Genomic DNA, 18,192 nt, shown 5'->3' on the forward strand with positions numbered 1-18,192 from the left:
TCAGACAGTCTCATTAATCTGCTGCTGCCAACAACTCAGTCCAAACTTCTGTGAACTTTAAAAGCCTTTTTTGATGAACCCCCTTGAAAACTATTAAGACTTCCCAGATGGCTCGGAGGTAAAGAATCTGCATGCAATGCAGGAGATGCAGGTTCAATCCCTGGGTCAGGAAGATCCCCTGGAGGAGAAAATGGCAACCCATTGCAGTATTCTTGCCTAACAAACCCAAGGACGGAGAAGCAGTTGAAAGGGTTACAAAGAGTCAGACACAACTGAGCGACTGAGCATGCACAGACTTGAAAACTAGTATACTATATATCCCTTAAAGTTTTTCAATTTAAACTCACAGAAACTAGTGTTAAAGTTCAAATGTGAACTAAAAATAATCATAATGTTATAAAAAAGAGTAAAATTCAATCTCTACTTAAAGCAACTTTTATCTTACAAGGAATAATTTCAATTCAACAAGATATGCTTTGAACAATCAGAAAGTAATTCAGCACCATTATTAATTTTAGGGATTGAATGTCTACAGAACAAACTTGAGAACCCATGGTTAATAAATTAACGCCAATATTCATTTGACATGTTCTCAAGTGTTAGTCACTCAGTCATGTCCGACTCTTGATGACTCCATGGACTGTGGCCCGTCAGGCTCCTCTGTCCATTGAATTCTCCAGGCAAGAATACTGGACTGGGTAGCCATTCCCTTCTCCAGCGTGGACCTTCCTGACCCAGGGATGAAATCCACAGTTCCTTCACTGCAGGCCGATTCTTTACTGTCTGAGCCACAAAGATACTCTTAAACAGGTTTACTCTTAAAATCGTTGCAGACATCACAGCGGCTCTAGGCTCTAACTCAGAACATAGAGGAAAGTCTACAAACTGAATAGAGTATGTAATAATAAACACACAGTGGTACACACTGCTAGCATATGCTTCCAACCGTTTCAAAGGTGAAGACTGTGTTCAACATATTAGTATTAAAGACAACTCTTGGCAGAATGAGAGGAGCCATTAAATACTAAGCAATTCAAGAACTGACTCCATTTCTAAAAGTTTTAACATCAACAGAACTGGATAGAACAGCACTAAGAAATCAGAAAATGCTTAGCCACTATGCATCTAGGGAATATCTAATTAAGACTGATTCAAAGCTGCTGTTTGACTACATGTACAAGTACCAATGAACACTAACAGTATCTCCCATCATGCCCCTCATTTTCTTCCCTTTCCTAGTACTGCCTCATCCTTACACATTTCGATTTTTCTCTCTCAGCTGCTATGAAAGTGAAAAAGGAATCCTAATGGTATATTAATTTCATAGATCTTAAATAATTTGTAATTCATACCTTTTCAAGATCTTCAATTTTCTTTTCCAATGTGCTGCTACTTGAGACCAAATTACCTGAAGCATTTGCATCCCTGTTATACCTGCTGAATCCACTTCTATCTGTTCGGGGAAATCTACTTGAGACATCTTCTTCAGAGGCGGTGGTTGTGCTATGGAAATTAAAAAGATACACATTTTTTTAAAGATACCTCATATTCAGCAGGAAGAGTGCAAAGAGTATTTTCTATTTACCATAAACAATTACCATTCCCCTGAGGACACATGATTATGATAGCCAAATTATTTATAATTATAGAAGTTAATCATTATTTCAATATAATAAAAATACAAAAAAATTAATTCTTTTGACTAATCTATCTACTGAGAAGCTGCTAAGTAGCAGACATTGTTTTGAGCACTGAGGGTGGAACAGGAAGCACAGACATGGACTGTGACTTTCACAGAACTTCCCGTGTAACAAGAACACGATCAGTGACAATAAACCAAGACAACCATCACAGTAAGGTTAAGCGTAAGGTACTCTGAGAACTACGAGAGGGGACCTAATGTAGACTAGTAGAAATGTGTGAAGTAGTGAAGAACTACTTTCTTTCTCCTTTTATTTTTAAATTCCATTACATCATGGGCCAATATTTTAGTAAGATCAAGTAGAATTGAATTGGAAAGATAAAAGTGAAAAACATCATACAAAATGTATGCCTAAATGTTGCAATAGATTCAGACCCGTAAAATTATATTTCAGTAATAGGATAAACAAGAAAAAGAATTACATGAAAATGAGTCATCATCATTGGAAGTATGCATATAGGCAATTATTATTTAAAAACAGCTGTCAAACTGGCAACTTCTGTCATTTTGTAATTCTTAATTATTTAACCAAAATTTATCAGTGAAATAGCAATTCTTCATATTAAACAGCAATTCATACTCTGAACTAATAGTATGTAAGTCTTTAATATAATAAGCTTCCTTCTTATTTTTTTGCATTAGTTATCTATTACTGCATAAAAAATTATGCCAAAATTTAGTGGCTTGAAACAACACAATTATTTGACAGCTTCTGTTGGTCAGGAATCTGGAAGCACATTAGCTGGGTGTTTATATTTCAGGGTCTCTTATGAGGTTTTAGTCAAGACGTTGGTCAGGACTACAGTCATCTGAAGGCTTGCCTGGTCTGGAGGAGAATTTGGCTGTAAGCTCATTCACAGGACTGATGGCAAAACGCCTCAGTTTCAAACCGGCAACTGGTCAAAAGCCTCAGTTACTCAGTATGTGGGCTTCTCTACTGGGCTGTTCACAAGACAGCTGCTTCCAGAGACAAAGTGACACAACCACCAAGACACACTGCAGTCTCTTGTGACCGAAGCTCACAAGTGACACACTACCACGTCAGCCCTGCGTGGGATGTGGGAAAGGATTACATACGGTAAAAACACTGGGAGGCAGAGCTTCCTGGGGGCTTTCGTGGAGACTGGAATCATTCTTGCTCATCAACCTACTCTAGCTTAGACTGATGACAATGCTGATCACAAAGGGTAAAGTATATCTAAACTACCTCTATGATTTAATAGCATTCACAATAGAAAAATTAGTTTCACCAATGTATACTGACCAGAAGAGACTTCAAAGCGATTTGAGCAAGCTCAGGATACTCATTATTATCCACTATGCAGAAAATGACACTTTTCAAAATTTGTCCCCAATCCTTTACTGGTAGCCAGTTCTAATCATTTATCTATCAAAATTATTGCTAAATCTGAGACAATTTTTGATGAAAATAATAGAATTCTGATCCATTAACTCCCTATGCAAGGGTTTTCTTTTGATGGAAAATAAAATTCAAAGTGTATCTTATCAAATTTGTAAGGTAATAACATTTTGCAAATGTGCAATACTAAAATCATCACTTACTTACTGATGTATTGGAGAATGAACCATAACAATTTGAAAAATCTTTCCCCCCCAAATTTCTAACTTTCATTTTTTTTCTTTGTCTTTATGTAACACTAAAAATATGGCATTTCTTTCTTGCACAAAAGGCTAATTAATATCATTTTTTTTTAAAAGAATGATGCTATCAGACAAATAAGTCTCATACACATATTTAAAAGGCTGGGGATCAAACTAGTTTCCTCTTTTAAAATTGAAATATTTCTAGTTGTTCAGTTGCTCAGTCGTGTCTGACTCTTTGCAATCCCATGGACTGTGGCACGCCACATTTAGTGTCCATTTAGTCAATGATGTCATCCAACCATCTCATCCTCTGTCGTCTACTCCTCCTGCCTTCAATCTTTCCCAGCATTAGGGTCTTTTCTAATGAGTTGGCTCTTCACGTCAGGTGGCCAAAGTACTGGAGCTTCAGCTTCAGCATCAGTTCTTCCAATGAATATTCAGGGTTGATTTCCTTTAGGATTGACTGGTTTGATCTCCTTGCTGTCCAAGGGACTCTCAAAAGTCTTCTCCAACACCACAGTTCAAAAGCATCAATTCTTCAGCGCTCAGCCTTCTCTATGGTCCAACTCTCCCATCCATATGTGACTACTGGAAAAATCATAGATTTAACTAACGGACCTTTGTTGGCAAAGTGATGTCTCTGCTTTTTGATATGCTGTCTAAATTTGTCATAGCTTTCCTTCCAAGGAGCAAGTGTCTTTTAATTTCACGGCTGCAGTCACCATCTGCAGTGATTCTGAAGCCCAAGAAAATAAGTCCGTCACTGTTCCCATTGTTTCCCCATCTATTTGTCATGAACTGATGGGACCAGATGCCATGATCTTTGTTTTCTGAATGTTGAGTTTTAGGCCAACTTCTTCATTCTCCTCTTTCACTTTTATCAAGAGGCTCTTTAGTTCCTCTTCGATTTCGGTCATAATGGTGGTGTTATCTGCGTATCTGAGGTTATTGACATTTATCCTAGCTATCTTCATTCCAGCTTGGGCTTCATCCAGCCCGACATTTTGCATAATGTACTCTGTATATAAGTTAAATAAGCAGGGTGACAATATACAGCCTTGACGGACTCCTTTTCCTAATTGGAACCAGTCTGTTGTTCCATGTCCAGTTCCAACTGTTGCTTCCTGACCTGCATACAGGTTTCTCAAGAGGCAGGTCAGGTGGTCTGGTATTCCCATCTCTTTCAGAAATTTCCACAGTTGGTTGTGATCCACAGAGTCAAAGGCTTTAGCATAGTCAATGAAGCAGAAGTAGATGTTTTTCTGGAATCCTCTTGCTTCTTCTATGATGGGATGTTGGCAATTTGATCTCTGGTTCCTCTACCTTTTCGAAATCCAGCTTGATCATCTGAAGTTCTTGGTTCACGTACTATTGAAGCCTGGCTTGGAGAATTTTCAGCATTACTTTGCTAGCATGAGAAATGAGCACAACTGTGCGGTAGTTTGAGTATTCTTTGGCACTGCCTTTTTTGGGGATTAGAATGAAGACTGAAGTATAGCTGATTTATAAAACCTGGTTTTTGCTTGTAAAAACATGAAGTTCATCCCAAAAGTCAAACACTTTTGTCAGAATGTTTCCCTCTAAAAATCACTGTATACGTCAGCATAGGGTAACAGTTCATATCTTTTAATTTTCTTTAAACCACAACTTTAATGTATCAGTGTCTCAGTAATTCACGCCTGTAGTGACTGTTTATCTCAGCCGGCCTAACCAGACTTTGTCAATGAAAGCAGGAGACATTTATCTGTGCTCTGGCACAGGCTGCAACACTGCTCCCTGTCACTGTCTCTATCTAATCAGAACACACTCCTGCAAGACAAACAAACATTCCAAACCGCATCTGTTGGCCCTTCAAAGTTTTATATACTTCACAGCAAGCATTGTTTGTCAACAAAGAAAATGAAAAGTAACTTCTTTCTTCACATTACTGTTATGTCAGCAAAATCAAGGTATTGATCATACTGTAACAAAAATTCCTGTTATCCTGCTTTGTCAAAGAATTGGTCTTCTGTATCCCTAAATATAACAAATTATGGGCGTAGCTGAGAAGCATTACATGAACTATCTACTTTGCTACAGACTCATCCAACAACTTCCAGCAAACATCTTTCACTTTTCATACCTAGTTTTTAATGTCAGCAACCTGAAGTCAGACTGGAAAAGAAACTCACAAAACACTAATGAAATCCTGATGATCTGCTTCTGTCAGCTTCTTAACTGTGACAGTCTTTCTTTCAAATAAGACATTTGTGGTTGTGAATGTAACGCCGTGCATATAAATGCCACTTAAATTTGGTGGTTTTATTGTTTCAGCAGCCAGTACATTACTGCAAATAATCCCACTATGGTTTTCAGTTCAGTTCAGTTCAGTCGCTCAGTTGTGTCCGACTCTTTGTGACCCCATGAATTGCAGCACGCCAGGCCTCCCTGTCCATCACCAACTCCCGGAGTTCACTCAGACTCACGTCCATCGAGTCAGTGATGCCATCCAGCCATCTCAACCTCTGTCGTCCCCTTCTCCTCCTGCCCCCAATCCCTCCCAGCATCAGAGTCTTTTCCAATGAGTCAACTCTTCGCATGAGGTGGCCAAAGTACTGGAGTTTCAGCTTTAGCATCAGTCCTTCCAAAGAAATCCCATGGCTGATCTCCTTTAGAATGGACTGGTTGGATCGCCTTGCAGTCCAAGGGACTCTCAAGAGTCTTCTCCAACATCACAGTTCAAAAGCATCAATTCTTTGGCGCTCAGTTTTCTTCACAGTCCAGCTCTCACATCCATACATGCTGCTGCTGCTAAGTCGCTTCAGTCGTGTCCGACTCTGTGCGACCCCATAGACGGCAGCCCACCAGGCTTCCCCGTCCCTGGGATTCTCCAGGCAAGAACAGTGGAGTGGATTGCCATTTCCTTCTCCAATTCGTGAAAGTAAAAAGTGAAAGTGAAGTCGCTCAGTCGTGTCTGACTCTTAGCAACCCCATGGACTGCAGCCAACCAGGCTCCTCCGTCCATGGATTCTCCAGGCAAGAGTACTGGAGTGGGGTGCCATTGCCTTCTCCATACATGACCACAGGAAAAACCATAGCCTTGACTAGACGGACCTTTGTTGGCAAAGTACTGTCTTTGCTTTTCAATATGCTATGTAGGTTGGTCATAACTTTTCTTCCGAGGAGTAAGCATCTTTTAATTTCATGGCTGCAGTTGCCATCTGCAGTGATTTTGGAGCCCCCAAAAATAAAGTCTGACACTGTTTCCACTGTTTCCCCATCTATTTGCCATGAAGTGATGGGACCAGATGCCATGATCTTCGTTTTCTGAATGTTGAGCTTTAAGCCAACTTTTTCACTCTCCTCTTTCACTTTCATCAAGAGGCTTTTGAGTTCCTCTTCACTTTCTGCCATAAGGGTGGTTTTAGCACCTCCCTATCAATAATGGCTAAAAACTGAACTCACTATAGGAGGGATACTTCTTCTCAACAAAACAAGTACAAATTCTTTTGGTCTGTATCTCTTTGAAATTACTTCCATCATTATCATACTTTGGTCTACTATTTCTGTCACATTCAAAAAAGATGTATCTTTTCTTTTAAAAAGTCTAGTAAAGTTTGTTTTATCCTAAGTAAATTAAAATTAAAAATAAAGAATGTAAAATTTACTTCTTAGATTTAGATAATACTAACAAAAGCAGAAACTGAAAAGAATAAAAAAAGATTTTTAGCTTTTACTTATTTTAAGTATATGTCTACTTCTTAATTGTTTTATTTATGGAACAAGAATATGTCTGATTAAATTTAACACAAGATTTCTAAGGTAAATATATCTTCACATTTTCTTCAATTCTTACACATTTTGGTTTACAAATGACTAACATAAAAATGTTGGAGAAGGAAATGGCAACCCACTCCAGTGTTCTTGCCTGGAGAATCCCAGGGACGGGGAGGCCTGGTAGGCTGCCATCTATGGGGTCGCACAGAGTCAGACATGACTGAACTGACTTAGCAGCAGCAGCAGCAACATAAAAATAACACAGGCATAGCAGAATATACATTCTTTACTAGCTTGCAAGATGACCAAGATAAACCAAACTCTGGGTAATAAAACCCACCGTCACAAATTTAAAAGATTAGAAATCATATTGTGCCTGGTCTTAGAGCACAATAGAATTAGACCAGAACTAATAACAGAAAGATAACTGGACAACTCCCGAATAACATGGAGATTAAACAATGCACTTCTAAATAACACATGGGTCAAAGAAGAAATCTCAAGAGAAATTTTAAAGTATTTTGAACAAAACAAAAAAAAATTTACAACTTATCATCTGTGGAATACAGTGAAAGTAGTGCTTAGAAAGGAACGTGTACACTGAACGCATGTATTAGAAAAGACAGATCTAAAATCAATACTCTAAGTTTCTACCCTAGGAAACTAGGAAAGAAAGAGCATTTTAAATCCAAAATAAGCAGACAAAAGAATAACAAGAACTAGAGCAGAAATTAATGAAACTGAAAACAAGAAACCAATACAGAATAATCAAAGAACCAGTAACTATTTCTTTAAAAATATCAACAAAACCAATAGGCCTATAGCCAAGCTAAGAAAAAGAGAGGACACAGACTACCAACAGAAATGAAAGAGGGATATCACTGAAGATTCCATGGACATGCAAATAATAATAAAGTAATACTCTGACCACAAATTTGATAACCTCGATGAAACAGATCAATTGCTTGGAAGCTACAATCTGCCAAAATTCACACAAGAAACAAATAATTTCAATAGGCTGGTATGTATTAAAGAAATTAAATCAATAATTAATAACTTTGCAAAATAGAAAGTATCAGGCCCAGATGGGTTCACTAGTGAATCCATCCAAAATCTAAGGAAGAAATTATACAGGTTACTAAAATCTCTTTCGGAAGTAAAAATAGCAGGAATACATTTTAATTTATGAGGCCAGCACTACTCTAATACCAAAATCAGACAGATACCATAAGAAAACTAAAAAATAAAGATTAGGATCTCTCATGAACACTGATGCAAAAATCCTCAACAAAATATTTGCACATTGAATTTGAGAATGTATAGAAAAAAATTATCCACCAAAAATCAAATGGCATTTATTCAAGGCTGATTCTGTTTAAAAAAACACACATATACACAATTATGTAATCTATTGCAGTAACAGGCTAAAGAAGGATCACATGTCACACAGACACAGAAAAAGCATTTGACAAAATCTAACATCTATATGGCTTCCCTGGTAGCTTGGACGGTAAAGCGTCTGCCTACAATGCGGGAGACCCAGGTTCAATCCCTGGGTCGGGAAGATCCCCTGGAGAAGGAAATGGCAACCCACTCCAGTATTCATGCCTGGAAAATCCCAAGGACGGAGGAGCCTATAACATCTATATATGATTAAAAAAAAAAAAAAAAAGTACAACTAAGCACAGAAAGGAATTTCCTAAACCTGATAAAGAATATCTACACACACACACAAACCTACATCATACCTAGTGGTGAGACACTCAAAGCTGTCCTGCTATGATCAACAAGGCAAGAATGTCTCCCTTCACCAACTCCTTTTCAGTATCTTACTGGAAGTCTAGGTAATACAATAAGACAAGAAAAGGAAATAAAAGGTATACAGACGGGGAAGGAAGAGATAAAACTGCCTTTGTTCACAGATGATATGATCACCTATGGAGAAAATGTGAAAGGACCAACACAAAAAAATTCCTGAAATGAATAAGTAATTATAGCTAGTCTGCAAGACATAAGGGTAATACACAAAAGTCAATCCCTTTCCTACACACTAGAAATGAACAAGTGAGATTTGAAATTTAAAACAACACATTTACATTAGCTCTCTACAAAATGAGATACTTCTGTATAAATCTGACAAAATGTATAACATCTATATGAGGAAAAGAACAAAAACTGATGAAAGACACCAAAGAAGAACTAAGTAAATGGAGAAACCAGTTAGTGGACAGGAAGAGTCAATATTGGTACGTGCTACTTCTTCCCAACTTTGATTTCCCATCGATCTCTTGGCTCAATGCAAGCCCAATCAAAATCCTAACAAGCTGGAGAAGGAAATGGCAACCCACTCCAGTGTTCTTGCCTGGAGAATCCCAGGGACGGGGGAGCCTGGTGGGCTGCCGTCTATGGGGTCGCACAGAGTCGGACACGACTGAAGTGACTTAGCAGTATACATTTGTGTGGGCAAGGGGCATATGGCAAATTTCTGTACCTTCTTAGCAGTTTTGCTGTGAATCTTAAACTCAGAAAACTAACTCAAAAACAAAAAGTAAGAAAATGCATAACACTGGAAAATAGACTCAGCCTGTGGTATTAATGTGGGAACCATCTTCATAACTGGGGTTCCAGAATTTCTGCATAAGGGAACATCTCTTGAAGCTGAGTTTTTTGGTGTATAAGTTTCTTCTGTTGAAACTTTATAGGAAATAAAAGTTGATTCCTGGTGATTCTGGAAGGCTTAAAGCTCAGCCCTCACCTATACCATCCATCTGTTGCTACTGCCACTGGTCTCTACTTTTTCATCATTGTTGTGAAGCTTAAATAAACTGGTTTCAAAATCTAAAAAAAAAAAAAAAAAATCCTAACAAGCTATTTTTTGGTACTGACAAACTAATTCTAAAGTTTACATGGAGAGGCCAGATCCAGAATAGGCAACACAATATTAATTAACAAAGTTGGCGGGCTAACACCACCCAACTTAAGACTTAGTTTGAAGCTATAGTAATCATGACAGTGCAGTACTGGTAAAAGAAGAGACAAACAGAGCAATGGAACAGCAACAGAAGCAGAAAGAGACTCACATAAATAAGCCACAACTCTTTGACAAGGGGTACAGGCAATATAATGGAACAAAACTGTCTTTTCAACAAATGGAAAACAACTGGACATGTGCATGCAATGAAAAATAAAACAAAGAACTCATACCCTTAACAAAAGTTAACTCAAAATGGATCAAGACTTAAATGAAAAATGCAAAACTATTAAAATATAATCTCATAGAAGACAACTAACATAGGAGAAATGCAGAAGACTCTGGGTATGCTGATGACTTCTTAGGTAAAACATCAAAGGCACAATCCATGAAAAATAGTTGATAGTTGTTGCTCTTTAGTCACTAAGTCGTATCTGATTCTTTGGCAACCCCTTGGACTGTAGTCCACCAGGCTCCTCTATCCATTGGATTTCCGAGGCAAGAATACTGGAGTGGGTTGCCTTTTCCTTCTCCAGGAGACCTTCCTGACCCAGGGATCAAACCTTCGTCTCGTGCACTGGCAGGCAGATTCTTTACCACTGAGCCACCTGGGAAGCCATGATTGATAGCTGAACTTCATTAAAATTTTAAATATCTCTGCTCTGTGAAAGACAATGTTAAAAGAACAAGACAAGCTAGCCTGGAAGAAAATATTTACAAAAGGATATATCTGATAAAGAACTATTATCCAAAATATACAGATAATTCTACAATTTAACAATAACAAACCACCAGACTGAAAAATGAGCCAAAGAACTTAATAGACACCTCATAAGAAAATAAGATATACAGATGGCGAAATAGCATATAGGAAGATTTTCCATATCATCTGTAATCAGGGAAATGCAAATTAAAATCAGATACTGCTACACACACATTAAAATGGCTAAAATCAGGATCAACACTGGTGAGGATATAGAGCAACATTAACTCTTATTCACTGATGGTTGGAATGTAAACTGGTACAGCTGCTTCTGAGACACTTTGGTGGTTTTCCTATAAAACTAAACATACTCTTACCATGGATCATGCTCCTTGGTATGAATCTAAAGGAGCTGAAAACATATGTCTACACACAAACCTATGCATGGATGTTTATAGAAGCTTTATTTATAACTGCCAAAACTTGAGAGCAATCACACTGCCCTTTAATAAGTAAGTGGATAAACTGTGGTATATCCAGAAAATGGAATATTATTCAGCACATAAAAAGAAATGGGCTATTAAACCATGAAACAATATGGAGGAAATTTAAATTGTATATTACTAAGTGAAAGAAGCCAAGCTGAGAAGGCTATATACTGTTTGGTTTCCATTATATGACTCTGTGGCAAAGGCACATGGAGCATAAAAAGATCAGAAACTAAAATGATACCACAGTATCATACCATAGTATCATTTTACATAGCGATGGAGACATGGCATTACACATTAGCGCGGCCGAGAGGAACCACCCCACGTCTGAGGTCAGGGGCAGCAGCCGAGAGTACCACACTGCGATGGCGCAGGAATGGCCGAGAGGAGCTACCCTGCGTCCGAGGTCGGGCAGGCGGCCGAGAGGAGATACCCAGCGTCTGAGGTCAGGGGTGGTGACAAGAGGAGTTACCCCACGTCCGAGGTCAGGGCCGGTGGCCAGGAGGAGCTACCCCATGCCCCTAAGCCCGAGGCCAGGAGCGATGGGCGGGAAGAGCTACCCCACGCCCCTAAGCCCGAGGCCAGGGGCGGTGGCCAGGAAGACCAATCCCACATCCAAGGAGCCGTGGCTGCATGGGCGCAGGAGGGCCTAGAGGAGCTATCCCACATTGAAGGTCAAGAAGGGCAGGGGTGAGGAGATACCCCTCGTCCAAGGTAAGGAGCAATGGCTGTGCTTTGCTGGAGCAGCCGCGAAGAGATACCCCACGCCCAAGGTAAGAGAAACCCAAGTAAGACGGTAGGTGTTGCAAGAGGGCATCAGAGGGCAAACACACTGAAACCATACTCACAGAAAACAGTCAATCTAATCACACTAGGACCACAGCCTTGTCTAACTCAATGACCTAAGCCATGCCCGTGGGGCCACCCAAGACGGGCAGGTCATGGTGGAGAGATCTGACAGAATGTGGTCCACTGGAGAAGGGAATGGCAAACCACTTCAGTGTTCTTGCCTTGAGAACCCCATGAACAGTATGAAAAGGCAAAATGATAGGATACTGAAAGAGGAACTCCCCAGGTCAGTAGGTGCCCAATATGCTACTGGAGATCAGTGGAGAAATAACTCCAGAAAGAATGAAGGGATGGAGCTGAAGCAAAAACAATACCTAGCTGTGGATGTAACTAGTGATAGAAGCAAGGTCTGATGCTGTAAAGAGCAATATTCCATAGGAACCTGGAATGTCAGGTCCATGAATCAAGGTAAATTGGAAGTGGTCAAACAAGAGATGGCAAGAGTGAATGTCGACATTCTAGGAATCAGCTAACTGAAATGGACTGGAATGGGTGAATTTAACTCAGATGACCATTATATCTACTACTGCAGGCAGGAATCCCTCAGAAGAAATGGAGTGGCCATCATGGTCAACAAAAGAGTTCAAAATGCAGTACTTGGATGCAATCTCAAAAACGACAGAATGATCTCTGTTCATTTACAAGGCAAACCATTCAGTATCACAGTAATCCAAGTCTATGCCCCAACCAGTAAAGCTGAAGGAGCTGAAGTTGAATGGTTCTATGAATACCTACAAGACCTTTTAGAACTAACACCCAAAAAAGATGTCCTTTTTATTATACGGGACTGGAATGCAAAAGTAGGAAGAAACACCTGTAGTAACAGGCAAATTTGGCCTTGGAATACGGAATGAAGCAGGGCAAAGACTAATAGAGTTTTGCCAAGAAAATGCACTGGTCATAACAAACACCCTCTTCCAACAACACAAGAGAAGACTCTATACATGGACATCACCAGATGGTCAACACTGAAATCAGTGATTATATTCTTTGCAGCCAAAGATGGAGAAGCTCTATACAGTCAGCAAAAACAAGACCAGGAGCTGACTGTGGCTCAGACCATGAACTCCTTATTGCCAAATTCAGACTTAGATTGAAGAAAGTAGGGAAAACCACTAGACCATTCAGGTATGACCTAAATCAAATCCCTTATGATTATACAGTGGAAATGAGAAATAGATTTAAGGGCCTAGATCTGATAGATAGAGTACCTGATGAACTATGGAATGAGGTTCGTGACACTGTACAGGAGACAGGGATCAAGACTATTCCCATAGAAAAGAAATGCAAAAAAGCAAAATGGCTGTCTGGGGAGGCCTTACAAATAGCTGTGAAAAGAAGAGAAGCGAAAAGCAAAGGAGAAAAGGAAAGATATAAACATCTGAATGCAGAGTTCCAAAGAATAGCAAGAAGAGATAAGAAAGGCTTCTTCAGCGATCAATGCAAAGAAATAGAGGAAAACAACAGAATAGGAAAGACTAGGGATCTCTTCAAGAAAATCAGAGATACCAAAGGAACATTTCATGCAAAGATGGGCTCGATAAAGGACAGAAATGGTATGGACCTAACAGAAGCAGAAGATATTAAGAAGAGGTGGCAAGAATACACAGAAGAACTGTACAACAAAGATCTTCACCACCCAGATAATCACGATGGTGTGATCACTCACCTAGAGCGAGACATCCTGGAATGTGAAGTCAAGTGGGCTTTAGAAAGCATCACTACGAACAAAGCTAGTGGAGGTGATGGAATTCCAGTTGAACTATTCCAAATCCTGAAAGATGATGCTGTGAAAGTGCTGCACTCAATATGCCAGCACATTTGGAAAACTCAGCAGTGGCCACAGGACTGGAAAAGGGCAGTTTTCATTCCAATCCCAAAGAAAGGCAATGCCAAAGAATGCTCAAACTACCGCACAATTGCACTCATCTCACACACTAGTAAAGTAATGCTCAAAATTCTCCAAGCCAGGCTTCAGCAATATGTGAACCGTGAACTTCCTGATGTGCAAGCTGGTTTTAGAAAAGGCAGAGGAACCAGAGATCAAATTGCCAACATCCACTGGATCATTGAAAAAGCAAGAGAGTTCCAGAAAAACATATATTTCTGCTTTCTTGACTATGCCAAAGCCTTTGACTGTGTGGATCACAATAAACTGTGGAAAATTCTGAAAGAGATGGGAATATCAGACCACCTGACCTGCCTCTTGAGAAACCTGTATACAAGTCAGGAAGCAAGTTAGAACTGGACAGGGAACAACAGACTGGTTCCAAATAGGAAGAGCAGTCCGTCAAGGCTGTATATTGTCACCCTGCTTATTTAACTTCTATGCAGAGTACATCATGAGAAACGCTGGACTCGAAGAAACACAAACTGGAATCAAGATTGCTGGAGAAATATCAATCACCTCAGATATGCAGATGACACCACCCTTATGGCAGAAAGTGAAGAGGAACTCAAAAGCCTCTTGATGAAAGTGAAAGTGGAGAGTGAAAAAGTTGGCTTAAAGCTCAACATTCAGAAAACGAAGATCATGGCATCTGGTCCCACGACTTCTGGAAACAGTGTTAGACTTTATTTTTGGGGGCTCCAAAATCACTACAGATGGTGACTGCAGGCATGAAATTAAAAGACCCTTACTCCTTGGAAGGAAAGTTATGACCAACCTAGATAGAATATTCAAAAGCAGAGACATTACTTTGCCAACAAAGGTTTGTCTAGTCAAGGCTATGGTTTTTCCTGTGGTCATGTATGGATGTGAGAGTTGGACTGTGAAGAAGGCTGAGTGCCGAAGAATTGATGCTATTGAACTGTAGTGTTGGAGAAGACTCTTGAGGGTCCCTTGGACTGCAAGGAGATCCAATCAGTCCATTCTGAAGGAGATCAGCCCTGGGATTTCTTTGGAAGAAATGATGCTAAAGCTGAAACTCCAGTACTTTGGCCACCTCATGCGAAGAGTTGACTCATTGGAAAAGACTCTGATACTGGGAGGGATTGGGGGCAGGAGGAGAAGGGGACGACAGAGGATGAGACGGCTGGATGGCATCACTGACTCGATGGACGTGAGTCTGAGTGAACTCCGGGAGTTGGTGATGGACAGGGAGGCCTGGCGTGCTGCAATTCATGGGGTCGCAAAGAGTTGGACACGACTGAGCGACTGATCTGATCTGACAGAAGGTACACCACCAAGAGAGAACCATATAAACTAGGGACTTTGGTTACGATGTGTCAGTGTAAGTTCATCAACTGTAACAAATACGTCTCCCTATAGGAAGGAGGCTATCCATGTGTGAGGACAGGTTTAGATGGGAAACCTGTGTACCTTTTCCTCAATTTTGCTCTAAAAAGTTAGAGCAAAAGTTTAAAAAAAAACACAACAAACACATATGTACCATGGTACTTGAATTAGTCAATATCCTGTTCATAAAGGAGTCCACTTATCATGAACCTGGGTGTGATGATAACAATGTCAAAATGAAATTCAGGCTTCTAAATATTTACTTTTATGTTTTATTCTTACTTTGTCATGGGTTAGAAACAAACAGTTCAAGGACCACACTTTGAACAGCATTAAAAGAATGTTTAAACTCAAGACTTAAAAGAGGAATAAGAATGTGCAAATATGAAAGAGTATGTGGTCTATTGAGAAACAGAAAAATCCAATATGGCTAAAGCGTGAAATGTAAACATAGGAGTGATAAGATATGACACTGGAAAAGCAAGCAGGAGACTGAAAACTATTTTAAGAAGAATTTCAATGAATGGTTTCTAAATTTATTCACTATATACACATTGGTATGTATATTTATCTATTTTATATTATGATTTATACTATATGTGATTATATATAATATACTCATATAATTTATCATACAAATATATATGTAAATACTATGATTTAGAACATGGTATTAGTAAAATATTATTACTGTATCACAAAAAGTAGAACATAAAGGGATGAAAAGAATTTTAAGTGTACATTTTAACTATGGTGTAAGTTTTCTTTGTTTTCACAAAAATTGACTATAATGTTCTTAATGAAAGTATAATTTGAAGATGCTTCTTTACTTCTGAGGAACTTATTTTAACTTATGAAATATAAAGATTCGAAGGTACAGTTCTAAGATGAGCATGCATTTTTTATTTTTATTTATTTATTTTTCTTTCCCGCAGGGGTCAGCTTGATGGCCCGTGGGCCAGGGGTCCCATACAGTGCAGGCCCTGCGAGACAGCAACTAGGCCTGAGCTTACTAAACATATGTCCCATCTGGGCAGGGCCTGCCTCTGCTCCCACCCCAGCGAGTCCCCAGACCGGGCATACCGTGTCCATAGCCAAACTTATCCCCAGGTCCCAGGGCAGGGGACCCAGGGCCCATGAGCTGCAGAGTTTGCTGTGGCAGTCATCCGGGCCAGCCCCTGCTACCACGGGAACAGGGCTGAATTTTACTTGACTATGGGCATTTTTTATTTTTAATGGCTAAAACAGAAAGAGATGCCTCACAGAGTTTTTAAAATTTTCACTTGAAAATCCAAAGCATCAAAATAATTTTTTCTAATTTGTAAAAACACATCTGATTTTATGATTGCTGGGAGAAATATCAATAACCTCAGATGTGTAGATGACACCACCCTTATGGCAGAAAGTAAAGTAAAAAGCCTCTTGATGAAGGTGAAAGAGGAGAGTGAAAAAGTTGGCTTAAAGCTCAACATTCAGAAAATGAAGATCATGGCATCTGGTCCCGTCACTTCATGGCAAATAGATGGGGAAACAGTGGAAACAGTGTCAGACTCTATTTTTTGGGGCTCCAAAATCACTGCAGATGGTGACTGCAGTCATGAAATTAAAAGACGCTTACTCCTTGGAAGGAAAGTTATGACCAACCTAGATAGCATATTCAAAAGCAGAGACATTACTTTGCCAACAAAGGTCCGTCTAGTCAAGGCTATCGTTTTTCCAGTGGTCATGTATGGATGTGAGAGTTGGACTGTGAAGAAAGCTGAGCACTGAAGAATTGATGCTTTTGAACTGTGGTGTTGGAGAAGACTCTTCAGAGTCCCTTAGACTGCAAGGAGATCCAATTGGTCCATTCTAAAGGAGATCAGCCCTGGGATTTCTTTGGAAGGACTGATGCCAAAACTGAAACTCCAGTACTTTGGCCGCCTCACGCGAAGAGCTGACTCACCGGAAAAGACCCTGATGCTGGGAGGGATTGGGGCCAGGAGGAAAAGGGAACGACAGAGGATGAGATGGCTGGATGGCATGCATCACCAACTCGATGGACCCGAGTTTAAGTGAACTCCGGGAGTTGGGGATAGACAGGGAGGCCTGGCGTGCTGCAATTCATGGGGTCGCAAAGAGTCGGACACGACTGAGCGACTGAACTGAACTGAACTGAACTGAAATCTAGGGCTTCCCTGATGGTTCAGATGGTGAAGCGTCTGCCTGCAACGCAGGAGACCTGGGCTCGATCCCTGGGTCAGGAAAATCCCCTGCAGAAGGAAATGGCAGCCCACTCCAGTACTCTTGCCTGGAAAATCCCATGGACAGAGGAGCCTAGTAGGCTACAGTCCATAGGGTCACAAAGAGTCGGACACAACTGAGCAACATCACATTCACTTTCACTGAAATCTAAGCTTCACAAGTTTGCTTTTGAACATGCTGAGTTTAAGATGCTTCTATGATATCTAAAAACAGGTATTTTAAAGTTGTCGGTTATATAGGAATGGAGCTAATGATTTGGAATCATCAGCATAGGTAAATATAATAACTGAAGTCATCAGTGTGAAAAAAAATTCTAGTACAAATAAACAGAACAAAAATAATAAGACAAAGTGCTGAGTAACACCAACACATAAAGAATAAGTACAGGAAAGGAAGAAATACAAATAAAACTGGGAAATACCAGCAGAGCGGTAGAAAGAAAATCAAGAGAGTAAGGTTATCACCTAAGTTGCAGCATATATAAAAGAGAACTAGAATCATTTTAAAGGCCTCTTTTCACTTAAAATAAGTCCACACACCTGCATCAACCACATGATTATTCAAATACAAACTACAATGCTGACAACTACAAATAAAAACCTAAACATGTGGATATACCCTAATATGTTTGTA

General features: G+C 39.7%; 1 protein-coding gene and 1 non-coding gene across 2 annotated transcripts in view; both read right to left on the reverse strand.

The window, feature by feature from the left end:
- PAWR (pro-apoptotic WT1 regulator) overlaps positions 1 to 18,192 on the reverse strand; it is a 127,622-nt gene that overhangs the window by 10,874 nt on the left and 98,556 nt on the right. The window contains exon 5 of the mRNA XM_061415616.1: positions 1,353 to 1,503. Within this exon, the coding sequence (XP_061271600.1) occupies positions 1,353 to 1,503 (151 nt within the window). The remainder of the gene's footprint in view (positions 1 to 1,352; positions 1,504 to 18,192) is intronic.
- LOC133248994 (small nucleolar RNA SNORA5) lies at positions 16,398 to 16,533 on the reverse strand. Its single transcript, XR_009736812.1, has one exon. It is a non-coding gene; the product is annotated as a small nucleolar RNA SNORA5 (small nucleolar RNA).

The sequence above is a fragment of the Bos javanicus genome, chromosome 5 (genome assembly GCF_032452875.1).
Source record: "Bos javanicus breed banteng chromosome 5, ARS-OSU_banteng_1.0, whole genome shotgun sequence".
Lineage (NCBI taxonomy): Eukaryota > Metazoa > Chordata > Mammalia > Artiodactyla > Bovidae > Bos > Bos javanicus.